The sequence below is a fragment of the Zonotrichia albicollis genome, chromosome 3 (assembly GCF_047830755.1).
Source record: "Zonotrichia albicollis isolate bZonAlb1 chromosome 3, bZonAlb1.hap1, whole genome shotgun sequence".
In the NCBI taxonomy this organism is placed as follows: Eukaryota; Metazoa; Chordata; class Aves; order Passeriformes; family Passerellidae; genus Zonotrichia; species Zonotrichia albicollis.
Window position 1 is genome coordinate 93,951,869 of NC_133821.1, and position 23,201 is coordinate 93,975,069.

The 23,201-nt window shown below is 36.2% G+C and overlaps 1 protein-coding gene across 21 annotated transcripts in view; it reads left to right on the forward strand.

Annotated features, from left to right (window-relative positions):
* The window catches only part of MYT1L (myelin transcription factor 1 like), a 309,881-nt gene that overhangs the window by 240,854 nt on the left and 45,826 nt on the right, over window positions 1-23,201 (forward strand). For 11 of the 21 annotated variants that reach the window (XM_026793576.2, XM_074538141.1, XM_074538140.1 and 8 more), the window contains 6 exons: window positions 452-663; window positions 6,554-6,801; window positions 9,070-9,306; window positions 11,004-11,125; window positions 11,488-11,550; window positions 12,049-12,117. In XM_026793576.2, coding sequence (XP_026649377.2) covers window positions 452-663; window positions 6,554-6,801; window positions 9,070-9,306; window positions 11,004-11,125; window positions 11,488-11,550; window positions 12,049-12,117 — 951 coding nt within the window. Of the gene's footprint in view, window positions 1-451; window positions 664-6,553; window positions 6,802-9,069; window positions 9,307-11,003; window positions 11,126-11,487; window positions 11,551-12,048; window positions 12,118-18,591; window positions 18,695-23,201 lie in introns of all 21 variants that reach the window. The other 10 variants (XM_074538142.1, XM_074538143.1, XM_074538144.1 and 7 more) reach the window with 3 other exon arrangements.

Here is a 23,201-nt window from a genome sequence, read left to right on the forward strand (position 1 = left end):
GTTGGAAGAAATATGGAGGAAACTCCATAAATTAGGTGGAGCTTCCCAATGTGCTTTTTCTTTTTGATATCTTAAGAATTCGTCCAAACTTCTTCTGTCAGTCTGCTTGCCCCTCTTTAATTCACCTCCCAAAAGAAAAAAAAAAATTTTTGCTTTGTGGTGCAATTACAAGGGGAAAGGGAAACCCTGAAGTATTTCAAAACAGAACTTTAAAATACTTTTAGCTGCAGGATACATTTAGTGGCATTAGAATTAATTTTGTCTAGGCTTTGTTCAAGGAAATAAATATTGTTTGTCTGCTGAAAATAACCAAACTAAGGAAATGCAATATTATATTGCTGTCTCTTGAGTACAAGAAATAACTAAGATTTTCTAATCTGAACTATAAATTATGCACAAACATAGTAAACTGAACTGCATCTAACAAACTGTACATATCTTTAATTTCTAGGCCCATGTGCTTTGTTAAGCAATTGGAGATCCCTCAGTATGGCTACAGAAACAATGTCCCCACCACCACACCCCGCTCCAACTTGGCCAAGGAACTAGAGAAATACTCTAAGACTTCGTTTGAATATAACAGTTATGACAACCATGCCTATGGCAAGAGAGCCATAGCTCCCAAGGTGCAATCCAGGGATATATCCCCCAAAGGATATGATGGTAGGAGGTGCACACTCTTATACATGAGAGACAAGTTTGCAGTTAATCATGTTGTTGTATATGTAAACATCATACAAATAAGACATGTTTTCATGTTCATACAGTATTATGAGGAATGCTATCATATGTAAGTTATTTTAAAGGCCTTTTAAAATAAATGGTTTTTTTATACGGTGCTTGCTTCAGGATTGTTGCACTGGCAAAAGACATCTCCAGCTATTAAGCTCCTGGGATGTATTGAGATGGCAATAAAAGCTAAGTAATAGAGATAATCCTTATGTTACTGTCTGGGAGACCTGGCCTCAAGGGTCACATTAGGATTCTCATCTCCAAGCAGCAGTTCAGGTAACCCAGGAAGATAACATACTTGCTTTGTGGGGACGTGGAAGTAGAAAACCTGAGCCTCATTGTGCTTCAGATATCATACTTACATACTTAAAGAGTCATTTTTGCTTGTTTTGTCCTCACAAATACACTAGTTGAATTCTCTGGAAAACCTAACATATTTTAAATGTTCAGGAGAAGCCTGATACTACATTCAGTTCAGGAGAAGAGAATGGATGGAATCAGTCTGGCAGGAGGTAGAGGTTTTTTATTAGGGGAGAAAAATAAACTACAGGATAAAGAAGGGTTGTAGCTTTTGAAGACATCAGGAATTTTTCAGACCAATACATTTATATATGCATATATATTCTATGTGTATATATATGTATATATATATATATATATATATATATATATATATAAAACCCTAAACCATACTTTTTTTTCTTTTTGAGTGCTAGCAGGGGGTTTTTTTTGTGAAAATATGTGATACTACTCAGTTACTACTATAAGAAATATCAGGCAGGTGTCAGATTTTTTGTTCAAGAAAACAGAAAGAAACAAATTATACAGAGCAATTTATGCTATTGCCTGAACACAGACTGGCATTTAAAAGTATTTAAGTGAGCAAATAGAAAATTACTATGGCTCTTGCCTTCATATGTCTTATATTTTGGATATTTTCCTTTCCCACAGAATTAACAGACATATTCTTGCATTATAGCACAAAGGAAGAGGGTTGTGAAAGGAAACTTATTTTTGGTGAAAGACCTCTTTTTTTCCTCATACCTCCATCTTATTTGTCTTTGTCAGAATAAGGGCTTGAACAGCATTAAAAGTAAAGCACTAACTGTAACTGTGGCTAGGAAGAATATGAGTATACGTTAGTATAAGGTAAATTAGGTATTAAATATTTCATATGTATTGTCTACTCCTGCAGAAAGGAAAGCATCACAATACTGCTGGGGTTCCTGTGAAAAAGCTTACTTTCAGATCAAATTACTGATGCATAAGCAATGGATGCATATTTTTCTCATTTAAGTCCCCTTTTTCAATAAATAATGACAAACTTCCCTTTTTCTCCAAACCACCAGAATTTGAAAATACATGTAACATTAAGTATAAGTTTACAGTGGCCTTAAATAATAAAAGGCTGTGTTGAGGCAGGTCACTGTCTTTATGCACACCTATCTCCCTTTGATATCAATAGGAGTTTTTCCTGGCTATAGGACTGGAACTAGGTGGCTTCACTGCACAGTGATGTGAGTCAGAGGGGACTGAGGGACCCTGCATCCCTGTGATTCATGCTGGTGTATCAAGCGCTGGGAGCAGTGGCAGCCTGTTAGTGCTGGAGCGGGTTGGTTGCCAACAAAGGCTGCTCTACAACTTTGTTCCACACTCCTGACTGCGCTGGACACAGTGCACACCACCCCTGGTTCCAAGGGATGTGTGTGCTGTTTGGCCAGATGGACCTGCCAACATGGTCCCAGAGGTGGGGCCTGATTTGAGTTCGTCTTTTCCCTGTTAGTGATTTTGATGAAACCTCTAGTGTTCACATCCCTGAAATTTCAGATGTACTTCAACATATTTGGCTTAAATTGGCTCAGGAAAATCAGTTGGATTCTTACAATGATGAAGTCCTGGGCACACTGAAATTGTTAAAGCATTTTGCCACTGAATCTCCATGAAACAGGGATTTTGCTGACAGTTATTGTAGATAACTGAATATGAAAGAGATTTCAGGAAGAGACTCTTCACTTAAAAGAGCCCTCTCAAAAAACACCACAGTATTTTTGGATGGCTTTATATTTGTATATAAAAAATTAATGATTGCTACTAAAGACTTTATGGTGGTCCACAGAGCACACCTATTATGTATGTCAGTAAAGCATGTTTATATAAAAGCAGATTCAGTTCTGAAAAGTCATCCTGAAAAACTCAAAAGTACATCTAAGGTTTTGGGGGAAATGTGCAGGTAAACAGTGCTTTAGTTCTGCCTGTATGAGAGAAGTAGTCTTAAGGATATGAAAAATCAATAGCTTCACGTGTCAATTCCTTTTTAACTGTCAGCTACTATGGTATTTTCATCATCAGGGATTATATCAGTAAGTGTAGAGTTGGGAGTGGCACAAACATAAATAGCACCTTTGAATTGTTTCCTTGATTTTTTTTACAGTAAAGTTTACTAAAAAACAATCAGAAAATGTATACTTTGGATTTTTGGGTAGAGTGATCTAGTAATTCTTGAGAACTTTTTTTTTTAGCTTGTTTTTCCTTTGAAACCAATTGCATAGTGTATTGGATGCTGGCATTATGGTACACAGCAGTAAAGATAGGCAAGCTGGACACAGCAGGCAGTGGTGATGGCAACACTTTCAGTTACTTAGGTGATGGCAGAAATTGTTGTCATCCCACCAATAGGTTGGGTCATACTGTCAAAACACTGGAAAATGTTATGAGTGGGATTCATCTGACCATGTTCAGAGTTTTGTAATGTTAGCACCAACAGCTGAGTCTGGTGCCCCCTTTCAGGTTCAAGAAGGGTAGATGCTTCTCTGATTTAGTTAATCTTTTCCTGAAGTGCTTGTTTAAAACTGGTCAGGTGAATCATGGCCTGAACGTTCCTATTTTCTTCCACTGCCTGTGTAAGAAGCCTATAATGACTAGATCAGGTACCTGAAATTAGGTGAGATGAATCTTTTATTGTACAAGTAAGGAAAAGTGTTGAAACTGTAATTAATTTACTAAAACATTCAGTATTTAGACCATATTGGGATGAAGGTGCCTGGGCAGAACTGAATTCCAGTCCAAATAGCTTCGTTTTGTCTTTTTCGTGGTTGGGATCTCTCCCACTCCCCCATTGTTAATGCCTTTAGACTTTGAGAGTGCCTTTAGACTTGAGAAAAGCCTTTAGACTTTGAGAGGTTCTTTGTAATCAGTCCCTGGGCATAATCTGATGGAGGCCCAGTTTGGGTATGCAGCTGGTTAGACCTGTGTCTGTTTTTAATGGGGAAGGTGTTCTTCACATCTGGTTTCATAGATGGACTGCAGAGCTTGGTAAACCTGGTGCCACAGGGGTGGGCATTGTATGAAGCAGAACTACCTGGTATTGAAACAATGCAGCTTTCCCTTCATTAGTGAACAGATTGATTTTATTCATTATAAATCGATGATCTTTGTTTCTCTGAAAAGCTACTGTGAAATGAACAATCTGGGTTATGTGACTCATCTTCCAATGTACAGCTGCAGTAAAGTTAAATAACCATGGCCGTTTCTCTCCAAGTAAGTTTTGCTTAAATTATTGGTTACCTGAAAGCTAATAATTGTGTAGCGTGTTTATAGCACTTTACATCTTCAAAGTGTTTTGCAAGTGAATCACAACACAACTAAATTTTAGAAGCAACTTTCTGTTTATAGGGAAAATGAATTCAAGGGATTATGTAGTTTGACCAAGGCCACAGAGGAGTCTGTATCAGAGCCTGCATGAGTTTCTGGTCGTTAGTCCTATGTATAAAAGCTGCCTCTTTCCCTTCCTCTCTTTAGCACACATTCTCATATACATATATATATATATATATATATATAATTTCACATGTAATATGTCTCTTATGTCTGTCTAAATGTGACCTGCTATAACGAGACTAAAATTTCTTGAAAATTACAAAAGTCTTATTTGTTCTTGTGATATTTATAAGATAGTTCTAATTTGGCAAGTTCAGTGGTATAGAGTGTTTGCTGTGTTAACATAACACAGTAAAAACTGAATTATTCAATTACTTGCTTCCTTAAGTATAGGAAAATTCTTGCGTGTCTTGGATACTGTAACAAAGTAACAATGGATAAATGCTGAATTTTTAATGACCACCACTGACTACTATATTAATAATGAAACTCTTGAGGAACAGTTCACAAATTTATTATTAGTGGATAGCCTGCTAGTGTAGTGCTACTATGTGTTCAAAACAAAAAAAAATGTGATGAATGTTTAGCATTCACTTCACTTAAAAAAAATCACACCCTGTGCATTATGTGGCTTTCCTGAGAAAACTCCATCTGTTATAATTTAAGTAAAACACTATTTCCTTTGCAGTAAAAATAATGCCATGATTTTTTTCAGTTCTTTAGAGAAAGGAAGATGACATAATGTCATCTAGCAGAGACATTTTGCTTTCAGATTCTTCTTTTGAACCCTGTCTGCCTACCAAAGCAGCCCATGGTTCACAAATGGGCTGTGCTCATGGGAGCAGATTATTATATGTATGTCTGTTCAGACAAATACAAGAGAAGAGCCTGGCATTTAAATGGAGCCCATCACAGAAGAGCTCTGTCTAGGGCCTGACCTTTTTTGTGTAGCTCTCTAATCAGCATGCTAGTTGGTTATTGTTACACTGTGCTATAAGGTATGATCTCTGCAGTATACATTTCCATCTTAAGGGGAAGTAGTTGCTGTAATATGCATGGATGTATCCTCTGACCTTGACTTTTATTTTTTTTCTGAAAATACATAAACTTCTACATTTGGGAGACGAGCTCACACTGTCTTACATTTTTACAAACACTCTTAAAACAGCTTATCTGGGAAGAGGGTTGGGGAAATAAGTGGCTGATAGGGCTGCTTGCCCTTACTGCTGTAATACCTTTGGCTGCAAGGAGCATTGCTTAAAAGCAGCAGCGGTGCTGCCTTGTGTTTAGACAGGCCGGACGTGAGCGCTGTCAGTGCTTTGGCTCTTCTGTGACCACCTGTGGCTTGAGTCAGTCAGAGCACAGCTGGGCATCACTGCAGTGGGAGCAGGGAAGGGTATTTCTGGTCCTTATCATTTTTGTGAAGAGTTGTAGGTGCTCAGGTTGTTTAAAGGGGGAGGGGAGGATTTTTCACTCGTTCCTGTTGTTGCCATTTAAACAGCCATTGCTTCTGCCTTTGTGCAAGTCATGGTAAAACTAGCACATGACCACCACCTATTTTCTCGTCTCGTGCTCCTGTCTTTGGGATGGCCAGTGCCGTATTTGCCTGTGGTGTAGGAGGAAATTAGGCTTTTAGGAAGCATGAGGTGTTTGAGGAAATATGGGTGGTGCTGTGGCCCAGAGGCCAAGCTCATCAGCCTTGAAGTGGGTTTGATCTCCAGTAACTCTGGGGAGTTCTAGGCCTTAAACTAACAGTTCCTCATGTAAATAGGAAAAGGTCCCATAGTGTTACATTGCCTGTCATTAATAAAAATGAATGAGCTGAGCAGATTGTACCTTTTGTCTGACTATATATGTGGGGTAAAAGCAGTGTTTCTGTGTTTTTATTGTTTTATAAGTCCAGCCTGTTTGTCAGAACAATTCATGATCATGTCATGCAGATTTTTACAGGAGGTTATTTCATATGATCTCACACATGTAGCATATAAAACTCACAGACAGAAATCAAAAAATACAGTCATCATTCTTATTGCGGGCTTTTTTTTTTTTTTGGCATTGGTTACTGTTCCTCATTATAAATTTCACCTCCAGCAGTTTGTTTTCCTCTTCAGTTATGCAGAATGCTCCTTCTTTTGAGTCATCCTTGTCATATTTCTTCCCACAGCTAAACGCTACTGTAAGAATTCAAGTCCAACCAGCAGCACAACAAGCAGTTATGCCCCTAGCAGCAGCAGCAATATGAGTTGTGGTGGAGGCAGCAGTGCCAGCAGTACCTGCAGCAAGAGCAGCTTTGACTATACTCATGACATGGAGGCAGCACACATGGCTGCTACTGCTATTCTGAATCTCTCCACCCGCTGCAGGGAGATGCCTCAGAACCTCTCCACTAAGCCTCAGGATCTCTGTGCAAGGGTAAAAATTAGTAAATCTGTTTGTTGATGAAGATTTCTCTTAACTGTACTTGCTCTGTGACCCTGATTGAGAGAAAAGCTTTAATACATCTTGCCTTTTTTTCCCCTCAAAATTAACATAATCTGGTGGCTGTGCTAAAGCAGGGAGGAAAAATACCAAAGGAAAGATACAAATTGCTCACAAGTATCACAGGAAACCATGATGCTTTATAAACTGATGATACCAATACCATGTACTCCTTTTTTAAATTTGTCTCTTACTATAATTATAAAAGATGTTTGGATTGCTCAAGTGGTACTAATTTCACTGCTGTCTGGGTATTGGGTTTTTTTGAAAGTCTGGTTCATACCTTTGGCAGAAGGATTAAGATTTAACTCTGCATTTTCATTTAACAGTCACAAATGGGACCTAAGCTTGTAAGATTCAGTGCAGAGAAATCTTTGGTGCTGTATAATTTCTTGCCTGTCTGTGATACCAGAGTTCTTAAGTCAATGCATAATATATTTGAAATGCACAAATCCTCCAATACAGGTGACTTAAAATGTGTGTAACAGTCTTGCAGAGTGACTCCTGTACTGTATATTAATACAGCCTCAGTATATTATAAAATGGCCATCACAGATATAAATAAAAGCTTTAGTCATTAAGCTTTCTGTATTAAGAAAAAACAGTGCACTATTAACATTCATTAAAGATTTAGGAGATTTCATTTTTAACTTTAAAGTTTTGGCTCTGATAGCTGTTCAAAAATGAGTATTTAACATGCACAAGCAAACAGTACAGTTTTGCCTACAGGAGACCACTAGATGGCTGAGCAGACAGATGCAGTGCAGAGGAAACGTTTTTATTCTGCTTGAAGAGAGATTTTGAGCTGGCAGACATGTTCTGTTCTCCTATAGACAAAGGCTTGCTTTCCCTTTCTGTGCAAACCACCTCTTGCTATGATCATTCATAACAAACTAAACCTGTAGCAGAAAGTATTAGTAATACTGATGCTCCAAGCCAGAATGGACTTTGTTTGCAGATGCTGCTTTTTATATTAATTGATTTAGTACTGTTCAAGAGGGAAACCTCTTTCTCTCATGTAAATAAATGCAGTTCTTCTCTATTCATTATGATGGGAGAAGTTGGAATACAATGCTGAAAATCTTCTGCTTCTAAGCCAGAGAGGGGCTCTTTCCTAATGGGTCACTATAATGCAGCTGAAGAAATGAGTCTGAGGAGATAAACAAATACTTTCTAAATTAAATTAGCCAGATAGCAGCAATTAGATATAAGCTCTAACAAAAGGCAGTAATTCAGAAAGAGAGATTTGCATTTGCAGTGGTTTCCTGCAGCTCTGTTGTTACTCAAGAGGAAAGAAAGTCACTAGACATACAAGGAGTCAGTCGGATTCACATTCATTTTGAAACCAAATTTCTCATGGAATGCTTCATTTTTTGAAAGATGAGGGATTCTCTATGGGCCTTTTTATATTATCTGTCCTTAGTTTTTTAATTTTTTGTTCATTTTAAGATATCTTATTTCTCCTTATCTAATATAATAGTCAACACTTGTTTGTTTCTGCAAAGGAGCCCATACTCATCCCATTTTTCCCAGTACCAGTTGTCACAGAAATTGGAACAAATTATTATCAGAATAGATACATGAATTGTTAATACGTGTTCATCTGCAGGGAAGGAGCTGTGAAACTTAAATGCATTTCCTCATTGACAAATGGTTTCCAAAAGGACTTCTTTTGGTACCAAACCTCCCTGTTTAATTTTCTGACATTATCTATTCAAGCACTGACTGCTAATGTAAAAGAAAAAAAGAAACAAAGATTATTTGATGTGAGCTGTTTTTTATTTCTCTAATCACCCAGATGCATGCCAGGACTGAAAGCAAGAATTATGCAGATGTTACCTCACAGGTTACTTCACCTGTCACAGAATAAATCAAGAACATAAAGACAATGGCAAGAAAATACGTTTAGAGCTTTCTCCTTTATATATCAGATTTTGTACTGATGTGCTGGGTGGCAAGAGGGGTACTGAAGACTGTTCCCTTTCCCCCCAAACATCAAATTAGCCATTCAGGAAGAAATCTACTTTAACAGCATTAATGTTGTGTAACAGCATCATGCTATGTGTAGGAGGGGGCTCAATGCTTACAATCTATACAGGAATGGAAAAGCATTTTATCATTCTGCTAGGCAATCAGATTGAAGAAGAGGTAGCAGTTTGCCAGTGTGAAGCTGAATTAACAATATTTTTCTTATTTTGACAGAATCCTGATATGGAAGTCGATGAAAATGGGACGTTGGATCTGAGCATGAACAAGCAGAGGCAGCGAGATGGCTGCTGCACCATTTTGACCCCACTGGAGCCAATGTCCCCACAACGACAAGCCGTGATGAACAACCGCTGTTACCAACTGAATGAGGGTGACTGCTGGGACTTGCCAGTGGACTACACTAAAATGAAGCCAAGTAGGATAGATGAAGATGATTCCAAAGAGATTAATGTATGTCTTTTTCATCTATATAGTTCTTGTTGCAGTCTAATTTTGTTAATTCATTAATTTTCTGGAATTTGGAGGGAAATAGGAAGCAAAATTAGTATGTGACAAAACTGGTGGTTTTCTACAAAAAGGACTTTTTGGTGGTTAATCTTTAGGACTATATCATGCTGGCACACATCTGATCTGTGACTAAGTTCCATAAGACAACATTTGAACCATGAATGTGAATCATGTTTTCTAACAGCATCGTCTTGTTAACAAATATTTTCTGCAGTAAAGATGCTTTGCTATATCCAGATTATGTTACTCTGTATAAGGAAGTTGACATAACCGTGCAATACTGGGATAATCAGCTCTGAAGACAAGATATTCTCCTGAATTTGAAAACCATAAATGATGTGTTATTTGAAAGCCTGTATTACTTAGAAATCAATTTAAACAAAGCAGCAGAGTATAATGTAAGCTTTCAACTATTTCAACTAATCTTCTAGATTGCTTATATGCTCTTGATAGCTCTGTGTAAGGGCCTGCATTAATGAAATACTTTTTCTCAAAAATACAAAGAAAGGATATAAGAAATCAGTGTTAGTTTTCTACTTATGATACCAAGACATCAGCAAAACCCTTTAAACAGAAGAGGCAAATAAAGGAAATATGTCAGTGAATTTTTACTGCTTTTCAAAACAGAATAGACAGGACACTGAAGAGGTCTGCTGACAAGGTTCAGTGATGCTGCTTTCTTCTGACAGGTTTTAACCCTTTTCCATTCTGCAGCTTAAAATCCTGCACTCAATTCAATTTACTTGTCTGAGGACTTCTAGTTGGTTTATAGCTAAAACTTAAGCTAATCATTTGAGTTTAGCACATCTCTTGCCAATTTTAATTAAACCATAAAACAATTCTCAGTGTCTTTGAAATATAAAATGACGTGGCATTTTATAATGCCAAAGCTAGAATGCATTCAGTAGGTAGCATGAATGCATTCTAGCTTTGATAGTATAGTTTTGCTAATAATTTCCCTGAAGTTGGCAGGAAATCTGTCACTATTAAGGAAATGTGAGGTAAAGCAGCATGATTTTTCAAAGAACTCCCTACTTCTACTATGTTGCTTATAGCACCATCTGCAGGAATCCTTGAATCCCTGCATTCAGCCACTGCATTCCTGAGATAGATAGGTATGAATTTCTGAACATCACTAATGTTAATTACAAATTATATCATTCTGTCTTGCCAGACAGATCGATTGAGATTCATCCCAGACTGAGATTCTGTCTGTAGATGTTAGGATTGCTTCTCTTTCATCTTTGAGGTGTTCTAAATCCTTAAAAATGCTATTTAAGATGGCTTTTTGATGCATAAGATGCTTTTTTTTGCCTTTCGTCTGTTGTGCAGTGACTTTAGGGAAGAGACCTGAGTCTTTAGAGAAAAATAATATGACAGCTACAGAAAAAGCCAGATTTTTTTCCCTTTTTTTTTCCTAATTAAATAAATTATTTATTTCACATATTGTGAAGTCTTCATCAAAATATTTAAATATTATTCAAAAGTTTAGTACATGAAAGAATATAAAATAATTTCATTAATTTTCTATGTCAGAATAGGATAAAAAGGAGATGCCATCTGATGACTCTGCTTTGCATTACTTTGTGTAAGTTGTGACTTTCTCTAGCTGAAATTAATATGTATATATTTGCCTGTAGCCGGAAGATTTGGATCCTTTCCAAGAGGCACTTGAAGAAAGAAGGTATCCTGGTGAAGTTACAATCCCAAGTCCTAAACCCAAATACCCTCAATGCAAAGAGAGCAAAAAGGATTTAATAACGTAAGCATAATGTGAGGTGAAATTATTTATCTCCTTTTAACTTTTTCTCTCTTTGTCTTTTTTTAAACCAACGAATACATATACGCCTTGCAGTATGAGCATGCAACATTTGCAGCATATAAATGTTTCAAACTGCCAGTTAAGTAAAGTGATAAGCTAACGTGTATTTGCTTGTTCTTAATGATGCTATATTGTATGGAGACGCCATTTTCATTTAAACCTGTTCATTTTGCAGCTTTTCGATTAGGATGCTTAAAACCCCTTGCAGTCATTGCAGCTAAACTGGAAACAATGAAACTTTTAAAAGCTTTTTTTTAAACATACTTACTATTTTGGCTGTTTTTGTTTTTGTTTGGTGGCAGATGTCCAACACCAGGGTGTGATGGGAGTGGTCATGTGACTGGTAATTACGCCTCACATAGAAGGTGTGACTTCATTTTTTTCATGGTGGATTCTGTCTTTTCAATTTATTGTTTTCAGCTTACCTCAACAATGCTGTCAAAGTAAAACGTTGAACTATGTGTTAACCCTTTGAGTAATATATGTTGATCTTAAAAGCATGCTAATTTGTGTGTTGTATAAACGTCTTTTATTTTTAAATAGATTACTAAAATTTCCAAACTATTCCTTAAGCATTTAAGTAGTTAACCCAGGAATCTCCAATATTTTTGTTATATTTTTCTAGTTCATAGAGAAACAAACAAACAAACAAGAACATTTACAGTATGTAATTTTGGAAGTAATATTGATAACTAAATATATTCAGAGGGTTAACTATATTACGGAATTCAATATTACAGCACTTGCCCCATCGCTTTTCTGCATTACAAACTTTTACTTTTTAATTTTTATGTTGTGTTTGTTTGGGAGTGTTCAGTTAATGAGAAGATTAACATACTTGTATGTCCTGCCATGTCTTACAGTTTATCTGGCTGTCCCTTGGCTGACAAAAGCATTCGGAGTATGCTGGCCACAAGCTCACAAGAACTCAAGTAAGATATAAAGAACAAATATTTTCTTTGTACATATTTATTTGACCGCAAATTGTGTAAAGTTGTATCAGAAATTAGAAATGTTGTCTGGAGAGCCGCTGCACAAGGGGCTGGTCCTGCTTGGAACATGTACTGAAGTCTCTAGAAATTCTGTATAGGGGGGCTCTGTACATAAGTCTGTTGACCTACTATGTCCTTTTGTGTGTCCATTAGGTGACAGGGATGGACAAAAGACAGAACTTCTGGAATTTCAGCTTAATGTTTGAATTCCTTTTCAATTTTTTTCTAAACTTTCAGTTTGCTAGTTAGAACAGAAAATTCCCATACAATTAGACTGATGAAAAACTTCTGATTACGCAAGCAGTAAAGCATTGCAGTTTCTCAGACACAGTTGGAGGGAGAACAATTTGGTTTTCCCAAACGCTTGCATAATTTTCCCCAGGTTCGTATCACTGCTACCAGCCTAATGCATTTTCTCATGTGACTATATTTTTTTTAATGTTTACTAAGTTATCCCCTGCTTAAAATGGGATCTTTGTCATTCCCTTCAGTTCTTTGGAGTAACAATTTTGAACTATGAACGTTAGAGTATCATGGCACTTAGCTTTGCTCTGTCTTCCTGCACATATGCTCTACTGCAACTTTCTGTGTGGAAGAACTATAGCATTTATTAGTGCTATGACAGGGCGATGCTCCTGAGCTGGCTATGTGGTTAAGTTGGAGAAATTTTCACAAGAAATGAGGAAAATTCAGTAGGGAAAGAATGAATGGATACCACATGCTGCCATACTGCTTAGTAGTATTCTGTTTTTACAACACGTTTCTTGAATTCAGTACATATGCTGATTAAAAAAACCCAAACAACTCTTGATGTAAACCGTGGGAAAAATAAGAAAGCAAGCATGACAAAACTGCTGGAGTAAAATTGCTCTCTAGTTTTACTTAATTTAGTTGCTAGAGGTAAACAATACATGCAAAATTTACGGCTGATTTCCCACAAAGTAAAAAATAATGTTTTGAAACTATTAGTTTAGGTCATGCTGATATATGCTGCCAGAAGAATATGTGATATGCAAAAGGGAATGTAAATGAGATCAGGGAAAACATTTAAGTGTAAGTAGAGAAAGATGTGTACCTCAGAGAAGCTCAGATTTGGACCTGGATTTTGGGTTGGGATGGGTCAAATGGTAGAAGTTTGAGGAAATGTGAATGCATAAGCAAAACACACTCAAGACTCTTGAGGCAGCATGAATATTTTAAGCAAACCCTTCATAAGGTTTCTACTTATCTTAGGAAGCTGTTTCTGAATTACTTCATCTCCTCTGCTTTTCTCAAACATCTGCGGTCAAGACTGCCTGGTAGAAACCAGGAAGACAAGAATCCCAAAACACCTAAACTTGAGATCCCATTTCTATATCATGCCACTCTCTCTACTTTTTTCAAGTTTTTCCTAAGCAAAAAGCAAGATTAAGTTAAAGTAATATTTTTAGGTTTAAAATCTATTACTTATTATTCATTAGCATGAATTATTAATTTAGCAGTTACCATTATACCAGTTCAACCTATAAAACTCTGTTAAGTTTCAAAATTACAGAATTTTAAGCAGGCTTTCTTAACTCAGTTCTCCTTTGTATTTGCACTATATGGCAATTCCTTGTTTTCTGATCATATATTTTTCCACAGGATAACAAATCAACAAAAATCATTGAACAGGGAAGGTAGTAATCATTGCATAAGCAACTAATTAATTTCTTCTCTTTTTCTTTATTATCCTCTGTGAGGCCCTGTCTTTGATTCACTCCAGTTTTCTCAAACTGCCTTCTGAAGATAGACCTATTAATTCACTCACACATTTGTCACTACCATCACATCTGAGTGTTTCCTAATAAATTTAGTTATTTAGTTATGAAAGAATTTTTTTTCATCTGCAGTTGTACTCTAAAGTAAGTAGGGTTGTTATTATCCTCATTTTAAACCAGAAATTTAGGTATATCATTTTGATTGCTTACTTGGATACTTTTCGGACTCAATTTGTCAGTTCTTCACATTGTAGAGAACTCTATATGTTCAAACCCTTGAATTTGCTTGGAGTAATGGGAATTTAGCAGATCTATGTAATGCAATTGACCTTTTGTGAAAAAAATTCCTTTTTGAAAAAGGATGAACTCTGCAGAAAAAGCAGGAGAGTCCAGTTTCAGAGCAGCCATAATGTTCTTTCTCCTATCCCAAAACTCTGGGAAGTCCCAGCTTCCACTTGGCCCATTTTACTCTGTCGTGTTTTCCTTTTCCTTCATCATTATTTCTACATTGTTCCCTGTCTCAAGCTCCCTTGTCTGATCAGCCCATCTCCTGCCTTCATCACATTTATATTTTTATTATCCTCTGTCTCTATATCCTGTGAAGTTGGTACAGAGATAGAAATAAAGCATCTTAGCATTTCCCACATATATTTGAAAGCAGGGAAGTAGGAGTCCTATGGATGGCAGCATCCTTTACACAGCTCTCATTTATGCTCTTGTTCTCTGCTTAAGATGGAAGAAGATGTGATCATGTAAATGTAACGTGCATGCACAAAGCAGCTAAACCAAAGTTACATAAGAGGATTTGATTTTGAAATTTTTGCACTTTGAAGTACTTCATTTACATTGTGTTTGAGTTCTGGGATTATAATTTCCTTGTTTCTAAAATGAGGAAGCAGAAGCTGAAAAGAAGCAGAAATTCAATAATATGGGATACTACCGGCCGTCTGTCAGGCCACCAGCCACCAAGGGACATTTTGGTGTCTGCTCTATTGTCTGGGCTGCTGTTGTAGCAACAGCAGTAGAAGCTTCAGTGATCTGCATGGACTGGCAGGAGGAGATGGGGAGCATTGCTGGGATGTTTCACACGTTTGCTGACAGCAGAAGAGTAGTGAGAATCAGGAACTTTGGCTCCTGCCCCAGGCTGTAGAGGGAAATGTGTACACATTTTTTGCCTATAACCCAAGTTGAGATCCCTTCTGTCCTTTCCCTACCAGTCTATATTGTTCTCATCTCTTCTTCATCTTTTATTCCTTGTTCAGGTTTTCAATGTAGTTTTTTTTCCATTCTTCTGTTAAGATTTCAGCCTTTTTAAAATTCTTGGCAAATACTTGTTTAATGTACAGGGTACAGAGAACAATTGATAGTGTAGTAGAAAAACTGATAGAACAGCATAGGCATCATGTTTCTGGACTGCATAATTTGGAAGGATTTAATACTTTTATGGCTTTACCATCAAATCAAATGTCACACATCTGCTGGTAAGGCCTTCATATCACATTTTACTGATACATTATCTCTTTGTGTGTATTTTACAGCACATACAAATAATGTATAATGTAGCTTTCCAACTGGAATTTTGCTAACACAGACTTTTCTTTTGGTATCCCAACTAAAATACAAAATAGCGGTCACTTCAAATAATTAATAATATCATTCATATAATACTCACAATCAAAATAATATAGGAATCCTACAAGGTCAGAGAAATGTTTTGCTTAACAGTCATGCTTATTGTGTTGCCTTGTAGAAATTGTGGTCCAAGATTCCATTGCTCACATTTCCTGGCTCTCAGAATAATAATGTTGCAATTTTCAATTAAGTTGTTCCAGGGTCAGTCAGCATAATTATTCCTTACCACCCGTGCTTCTCATCTGTAAGGGTTCTCACTCAGGTTTACCATGCAGATTGCACAATTTTTTATTTTTGCCTGAAGCTCAAATAGGAAAGTGAGAGCCTTTGTGCGTAGTTTGTCAGCAGACTAAAGCAGTTACAGCCTGGTCAGTGATCTCCAAATAACAGAACAATATCTTCTGCTTTAATTCTCACTTACTTATGCTGGGGAAAAAAAAAAAAAAAAGGAAAAAACCAAAGTGGGTTGACAGCTTTAAAGCTGTCTGGAGAAATCAATATCTGGCAGGGAACCAAACTTTTCCAGTATTAAGATTTTGGTTATAGTACTTGTGAAAAACAACTAATTTTTAAAGGACCTAGCAACACTATATTGATGAGTAAAGTTAACTATGATGGCAAAGCAGTTAACAGTCCACTCAGTGACAGCTACCAATATTAAAGTATTCATAAATTAAATTCAGTGTGATCTTACCAAGGGGCCTTTCTTTATCAGTTTTCTTTATTTATTCCTTATCACAGCAGGTTTTTCTAACAGTTACGATTACTTCCAAACTGTAATACCATTGTGGAATTATAAATACTGTTAAAAGCATTTTGAAGCATTTTAAATCTTATTCAAAACAAGTAAAAGTGAAAAACCCAAACAATCCAAGCTAGAATTAATTTTTGTTTTAAAAGGACACATTTTGTTCATCAATAAATCGATCCCAGTTAAAACACAGCTGACCAACTGTGAGAATTTCTACTCGGTGTCCTGTCAATGTGGGAACCTGAGAACTCAGGTACCAGAGACTCCCAGAAAGTGACAAACTTATTTCTACTTAGTTCTACCTTGATGTAAAGATAATCACAGTTTTTCAAAGGTCATTGATACATATACACACACATATATATGTATATACTTTATGTATATAGGTAACTAAGTGTTAGCTTGATCTGCTGTGGAACTTAATATCCCATCCTCAACATCTACCGTTGTTGTCTTCAGTCAGTTTTCTGCCAGAAAAACCCATTATTGCTTATTCTGAAGAATCTGATCCTCAGAAAGATTTGCAGTTCAACTAGGTGCCCTCAAGTTTGGATACTTCCTGATACTGTTGTAGTATGCCCAGTATTTCAGTCCCAAGGCATCTGTGTGGATTTTCTTGTTTTCTGTGGTGGATGTCTTTTGGTATTTCCTGTTGAGGGAGGAGTGCAGCCTCCTTTCCCTCACTACAGTGAAGCCTGAGAGCTTTTGTTTCCTACATCTCTTCTTAATTCAAAATTATGAGTTCAGTCTATTTTTGCATGTTCTCTGCAATAAAGTAAGAGTCAGAATTTCTGTTCCTCCATCTTTTTTCCGTGTCATTCTGCCACAGTGATTTCCATATTCTTGGTGACCTTCTACTCTTTCTCTTAACTTTCTTTCACTCATCTCCTTGTTCCCAGAGGGGTTCACCCTGGCAGTGTTCACATAGAAAAGTGAGCTTCTCTGAAGCTCTCACTGTTAGCCATGATTCTCCTTGAAAAACAACTCCATGCAGTACAGTGTTTTCATGACAGAAAGGATATCCTTACCTCACACTTCTAGAGAAGCTCTTCTATATTAATATATTATCTATTATTTATTTGTACTGATGTGATTTTACTGCAATTTGCTCAGCAAGAACTGGGAAGAAGAAGCATCCTTCCACAAATGGAGAAACTTCTATTGTTTTTATTCTGATAAATAAAAAAAAAATATTATGGAAAAGAGTAGTATTTTCCTCCTTGCTGTAGGCATCTGGTAAAAAATAGGCCTTTTCAAATATAAATTTAAAATGCAAAGACAGAAAATATTAGGATATATTAGTAAAACACCACAGGAACATTTCCCTCTTTAGATAGGTAACCACATTATTCTTGGACATTGACCAGTGCCTGTACTATTTGAACCTTGATGGCTCTCCCAATTTTCAGTCACTTTATGTACTCAGACCAGTTATTCCTGCAGAATTCTGTTTACCTTCTGGAGTGAGTTCTCCACCTGTATCCTGTGTTTTCTACTTGAGGTGTTTCTGATGTTCAGTTCCTGGTTGTGCATTTGTTGTTTCATCTACAAAGAAGTATTATCCTTTGCTTGCCTTCCCTTTCCCACCTTCCCCTTCCCTTTTCCTGTTGAGATTACATCTGTCCTCCTATAAGAATACAGCAAGACTTGAGACCAATTATATAGCTTTCACTCACTTTTATCTTAGAAAATTACTCTTTGCAGCAAGAGAAATAATCATTTCCATTCCTATTTTCACCTTTTTACTCCTGTTGTTTCTGTCCTTTTTTTTCTACATGGAAACTTACAGAAGTTGTCATTACAGTTTTTCTTGAATACTAAGGTTGTTGAGCCCAGTAAGTAATCTTGTGTTAAGTTGAAATACTCCTTTGATGCTAAGTATGTATCTTATGAATCTGCAGACACTTTTTGAAATTCCTTGATGCTTTAGCTAACTTGTATAGGAAATGTGATTGCAAGGACCAGATGTGATGTGTTTGGAGAAATGCTAAAAAGTGCTTGATTGAGCCATTTGTAAATGATAGTGTTTTATTAATTTATCTGCAATGTTGTGGTAACAAAAAACTGAACAAACTGTAGTTTTTTATGTGTTCTTAAATTGCAAGTTAGTGTGCTAGTCTAATTTAAATTGTTAAAAACAAAACCAAGGAACATAGATCCCCAATTATTAGTTCACCTATAAGGAAAAATCTTTCCCATTTTGCTCAACAATCCTTGGGCCAAGTGAAATTAGGAATCTTATGTGGTTTCAGTGGGTTTTTTTTGCATTTTTGTTTCCTGTATTTATTGCAGATTTCCACTTGGATACCTTATCTTTGATGGCAGCATGCATGCCTGGCCAGAACAGAACACCTTGGGCTCTGTTCCTGCACTTCTCAATACTCAAATGGGCACTGTAGGTTATACCTAGCATTTCCAACCTCATGTTGTGTGGTGTTATGATAATGTCCTTTGTATAGAAACCCATCATCTGCAGCAACCTCATCTCTGTAGTCGCAATAAGTTTCACATATGGAAGTGGCTGGGCTTTTTCTCTGTTAGAATAACTCATTCAGACTCTGGTAAGGTTGAGTCATTCCATTTTTCTCACTTAAGTTTGTCAACTTTTGTCTCTGAAATGGAAAACTCTTGAGTTTTGTTTACATAAGACCCTTCATCATTGTTTTCATTACTCAGAGGTAGTCTTAAAAGCATGTACTCTCTAAAAAGCTCCTTAAAAGCCATCTGCATTTCAGTATCTCTGATGCTGTGAAATGTTCCATGCAGACACAAAATTGTTTGCATGAAGCACCTTGCAGAATCAGGGCCTTAGTAAGTTGTCAATACTATGAAATGCTCTGAAATGAGAGGCTTCCTTTGCATAGTGGTATCTACAACAGCCAAACAGTTCATGGCCTGTTTCTTTATGTACTTAATTATTCAAACCAAAAGATAACAGCAGCATTATTTTTTTACTGTTTGGATTTGAATCATTATTTAAAACCATTTGCCACTCAGTTATTACCAAAATAGTCTCAATTCAGATGAACAGTCACTGAATTACAGTAATTTTTTCAAAGCAACCTGTATGACTTAAAGAGTCTTTGTTTGTGGAATGTAAGGAATGTAAGTGGTGGACATCCACATCCCTGCAACTTCTATATGCCTAACTTTGAAATTGGAATTCAGTGTCTGCAATAACAACTTAGGCAGTTTTGAAGCTACATTCCTTAGTTCCTAGCTCTTCACTAATCACCAAATATTTCAGTGTGTATGTTTGTTTGATGGTTTATTTTAATTTTCAAAACTTTTCTCTTGTCAGTCATTCTAGTGCCATACTGTGCAGTTTCTAAGCAACTATTCTGAGAGGAGCACTTAATTGTGATTAATTATGAATGAATTTGTTTAGCTGTGTTAATATGCCCAATGATCTCTCTAAGGCCTTCTTGTCTTGGAGTTTTTCCATTTGTACAGTTGCCTCTGTCTTCCTTGGGTTTGGTCATACTTTGTCATTGAACTTGTCCTGCATAATTAATCTCATTCAGCCTGGCATTTGCTTGTAATCAATTCAAGGGTCTTTTCTTTGGCACAATTTGGTAATTGTGCAGACTCCCATTGTGGTGTTGATCATTTTTGCTTCAAGTCAACAGATCATAACCAATTGCTCATTCCATCCAGATCTGCAAAGATCTGCAACATGATGCTGTGGTATATCCCAAGTGCTGAGGCGATCCCCATGGGAAGTTGCATAAACTATACAGTTGCTAAAAGGGGAGGTAAAAATGCAGTGTTTTGCACTTTCTCTGTTTGGTCAGACTTGCCAAAACCCTTTAATATATACCCAAAAATAAAAGTAATTTTGTCACTTGAAGTCCTAAACATGATTGTCCAGATCCTCAGTTGGTGTAAATTAGCATAGCTCTGCTGCCTTTGGAAGAGTTACGCTAAGATACAACAGTGATGATCTGGGCAGGTGCCCTCAGCTACTCTCTTGGGTTAGCATTCATGTTTGATTGCCTTATTTAAATTTTTTGAAGTTACAGAATTCCTTGCATTATTTGGTTTCTTAAAATGGCCAGTTGCTAACTTGATTATGTGGTGTCTGTATCTGCACAGTAACATCTGATTTTGCCATGCAGTTAAATTCATCCCTTTACTTTTATCTCAGTGCTATTGGGACTTTATGTGGCACATTTTTTGCAGCACTGTAGTATCTATATCAATGTTTTATATCTCTAAAATATCCCATATCCCTCATAAACACCTCATCATAATCTTCTTTTACAATATTTTTGTATTCCCAGTAAGTGGAATTTACATTTGCTCATCTGCATGTAAAAGCTGCTCTTCTACCCTAACACACACAGAATTTCCACTGCTTCAAATTCTGTTGATTTCTCTCCTTCCACAGATAAGAACACTGTGCTCTTTCAGCATGGCCTCAGTTGTATGAAACAACCCTAAATTTTGAGGAGTATTTTACCACTGGCCATCATTGATTATTTTTGTATCTTTGACTGTGCTTGCACTGTACTCAGCTTCAGCAGTACATGTTTTCTGTAATAAGGAGGCAGAGGACTAAAGTATAAGTACATTACTGTCATTAGGTATTATTTTTTGGACTGTGGAAAACAAAAGGAAAAAAGACAGGTCCTTCAAAAAATGAATCTGAATAAATTATTTTTAAGATGCAGTTTCCAGAGCTGTAAGATTTACATAGTTTCATTCAAATAATGAGCTGTAAAGTAGTCAGTCAGAGTGATATTTAAAATGCCTTCTTCAGTCTTCAGAGTTAACAGTACACTGAAATGAACAGAACCTAGTTTCCGAATTTTCAGGCTGCAGATTAATGGGAATGTAATTATGAAAGCATTTGATCAGTTAAAAGAACTATAATTTATTCAGAAAAGATTACATACCCAAGTATTTTTCTTCTATATTAAATAGGAAAACAATCAAAACATGCAGATGCAGTTTATAAGAAAACCAAGTAGTAGACTTTCTTTTCTTTTTCACAGGTAGAAAACTATTTTTTTCTAGGCCAAACTGGCACTTTTCTTTAATACATGGTGCATACCAAAAGTATTCTAAAGAATAATTTCACAGGTAAAAACATTCGTTTTTGACTCTATAATTGGAATCCCTATTTCAGTAATGAATCAGACATGATGTCAGATAATAGGTAAAGAATAAAAAAAATTAATTATTTCTTTAAAATATTTGTATTTTTTTCTTTTAAATCCCAGAGTTATTCTTTAATGGGGAGTGAATTCAGTAACTGCTGGGCATTTCACAAATAAGTTTTAATTTAAAAGCTGTAAATATTAGTTAAGCTAGACACTGCAGAGATATGCTGAACACTGCAGAGAAAAATGGTTTTGTTCCCAATGAGTAAGAGTTGTAAAAAAAAAAATAAGAGGAAAAACTTCAGGGGAATCATAAAAATTTATATGAAAATAACTGAATAATTTTTAAAAATGATAGCTCATGGGTTTCTCCTCAAGGCTTCTCCAGGAACCATTGTAGGTGGTGGTTGCACTCTGATGCACTAATCAAGCAACATCTGTCAGGAAAGCGTAAGTATTTTCTATAAGTGTAGGTGTCGTGAAGGAGGGACAAGGGCCTTGCTTTTGAATAACGCCAAATGCAACTTTTGTGGCTTGAGTGTGAAGAATATGAAAGAGTGAAATTATTAAGAATTTTTTTCTTTATTTTTTTTAACCAATTAAGGCTTATTCCTCAATATTCCCATTCACAGAAAAGCCCTTTGTTGGTTCTAATTTTTTACTGAGACCTAATCTGAAGTATTTTTAAGTGATGGAATCAAAGAATCACAGAAAGGTTTAGGTTGGAACGGACTTTAAAAATCATCTAGTTCCAACCCCTCTGCCATGGGCAGGGGCACCTTCCACCAGACCAGGTTACTCAACACCATCCAGCCTGGCCTTAAATACCCCCAGGAATGGGGCATCCACAGCATCCCTGGGCAACTGTGCCAATAGAACACCTCCCACTATCTTTTTCAGGCTTCAGATCCAAGATTATGTTCTGCAACTTTGAAAAGCTTGTCTTAAGTAGCATATTTTTAATGGAGTGAGAACAATATTACGAGGCAAATTCCACATAGAGTTTGCACTTCTTCCATTTGACAAAACCAGTTTCAGGCTGATACTGTCATAGATAAGAATCCTATCACTATTCATTTAAAAAGAAAAGAGTGTTTTTAAAGTTTAATTATTCAAGTATTGGTAAAGAAGTTCTTACCTTTTTTTGGATTCTATTTGATACAATAAGCCTCTGTAAATTAAAAATTGCTGATATTCAATGCAAAATGTTCTGCAAATTTTATATGCAAAACTATTATCCAGAATACTATGTTTAATAAGAATTTAACTGATTTTAATCTAATTTTTTACAAATTTTTAGTTAACTCTACTGAAGCCAGAGTAAATGCTGCTGATTTACAAATTGTAATAAGTAAACACATCAGGACCACATATCTCAATTTTTTGCAAAATTCTTGTGAATGTTAATGTACTACTGACCAGATGTGTTCATATCTTCATATAAGGTCTTACATAATCAAGAACATTTTCAAAAATATTTTTATTCCATCTTAAAATTCCCAAGGAAGTGGGATTGTCTTAAAGGCTAAGAAAAACTTTTTAGCTGTTCATGTCAATGAAGATACTTCCATTCAAAGGTAAAGTAAATGTAATGAATAAGATACTTATCCAAGGGGTGATTTTTCTCACAAACTTCTCTCACCATGAAAAGGGGGAATTGGCTGTTTTTAAAGACACTGCAAATGGATTGATTACATTCTGTGCAAAAGATACAATTGACAACTATAAGTACTGAGAAGTGGCAATCTATGAGAGACATTTCTGTAAGATGTCATTTGCTGGATAACTTATTCCACA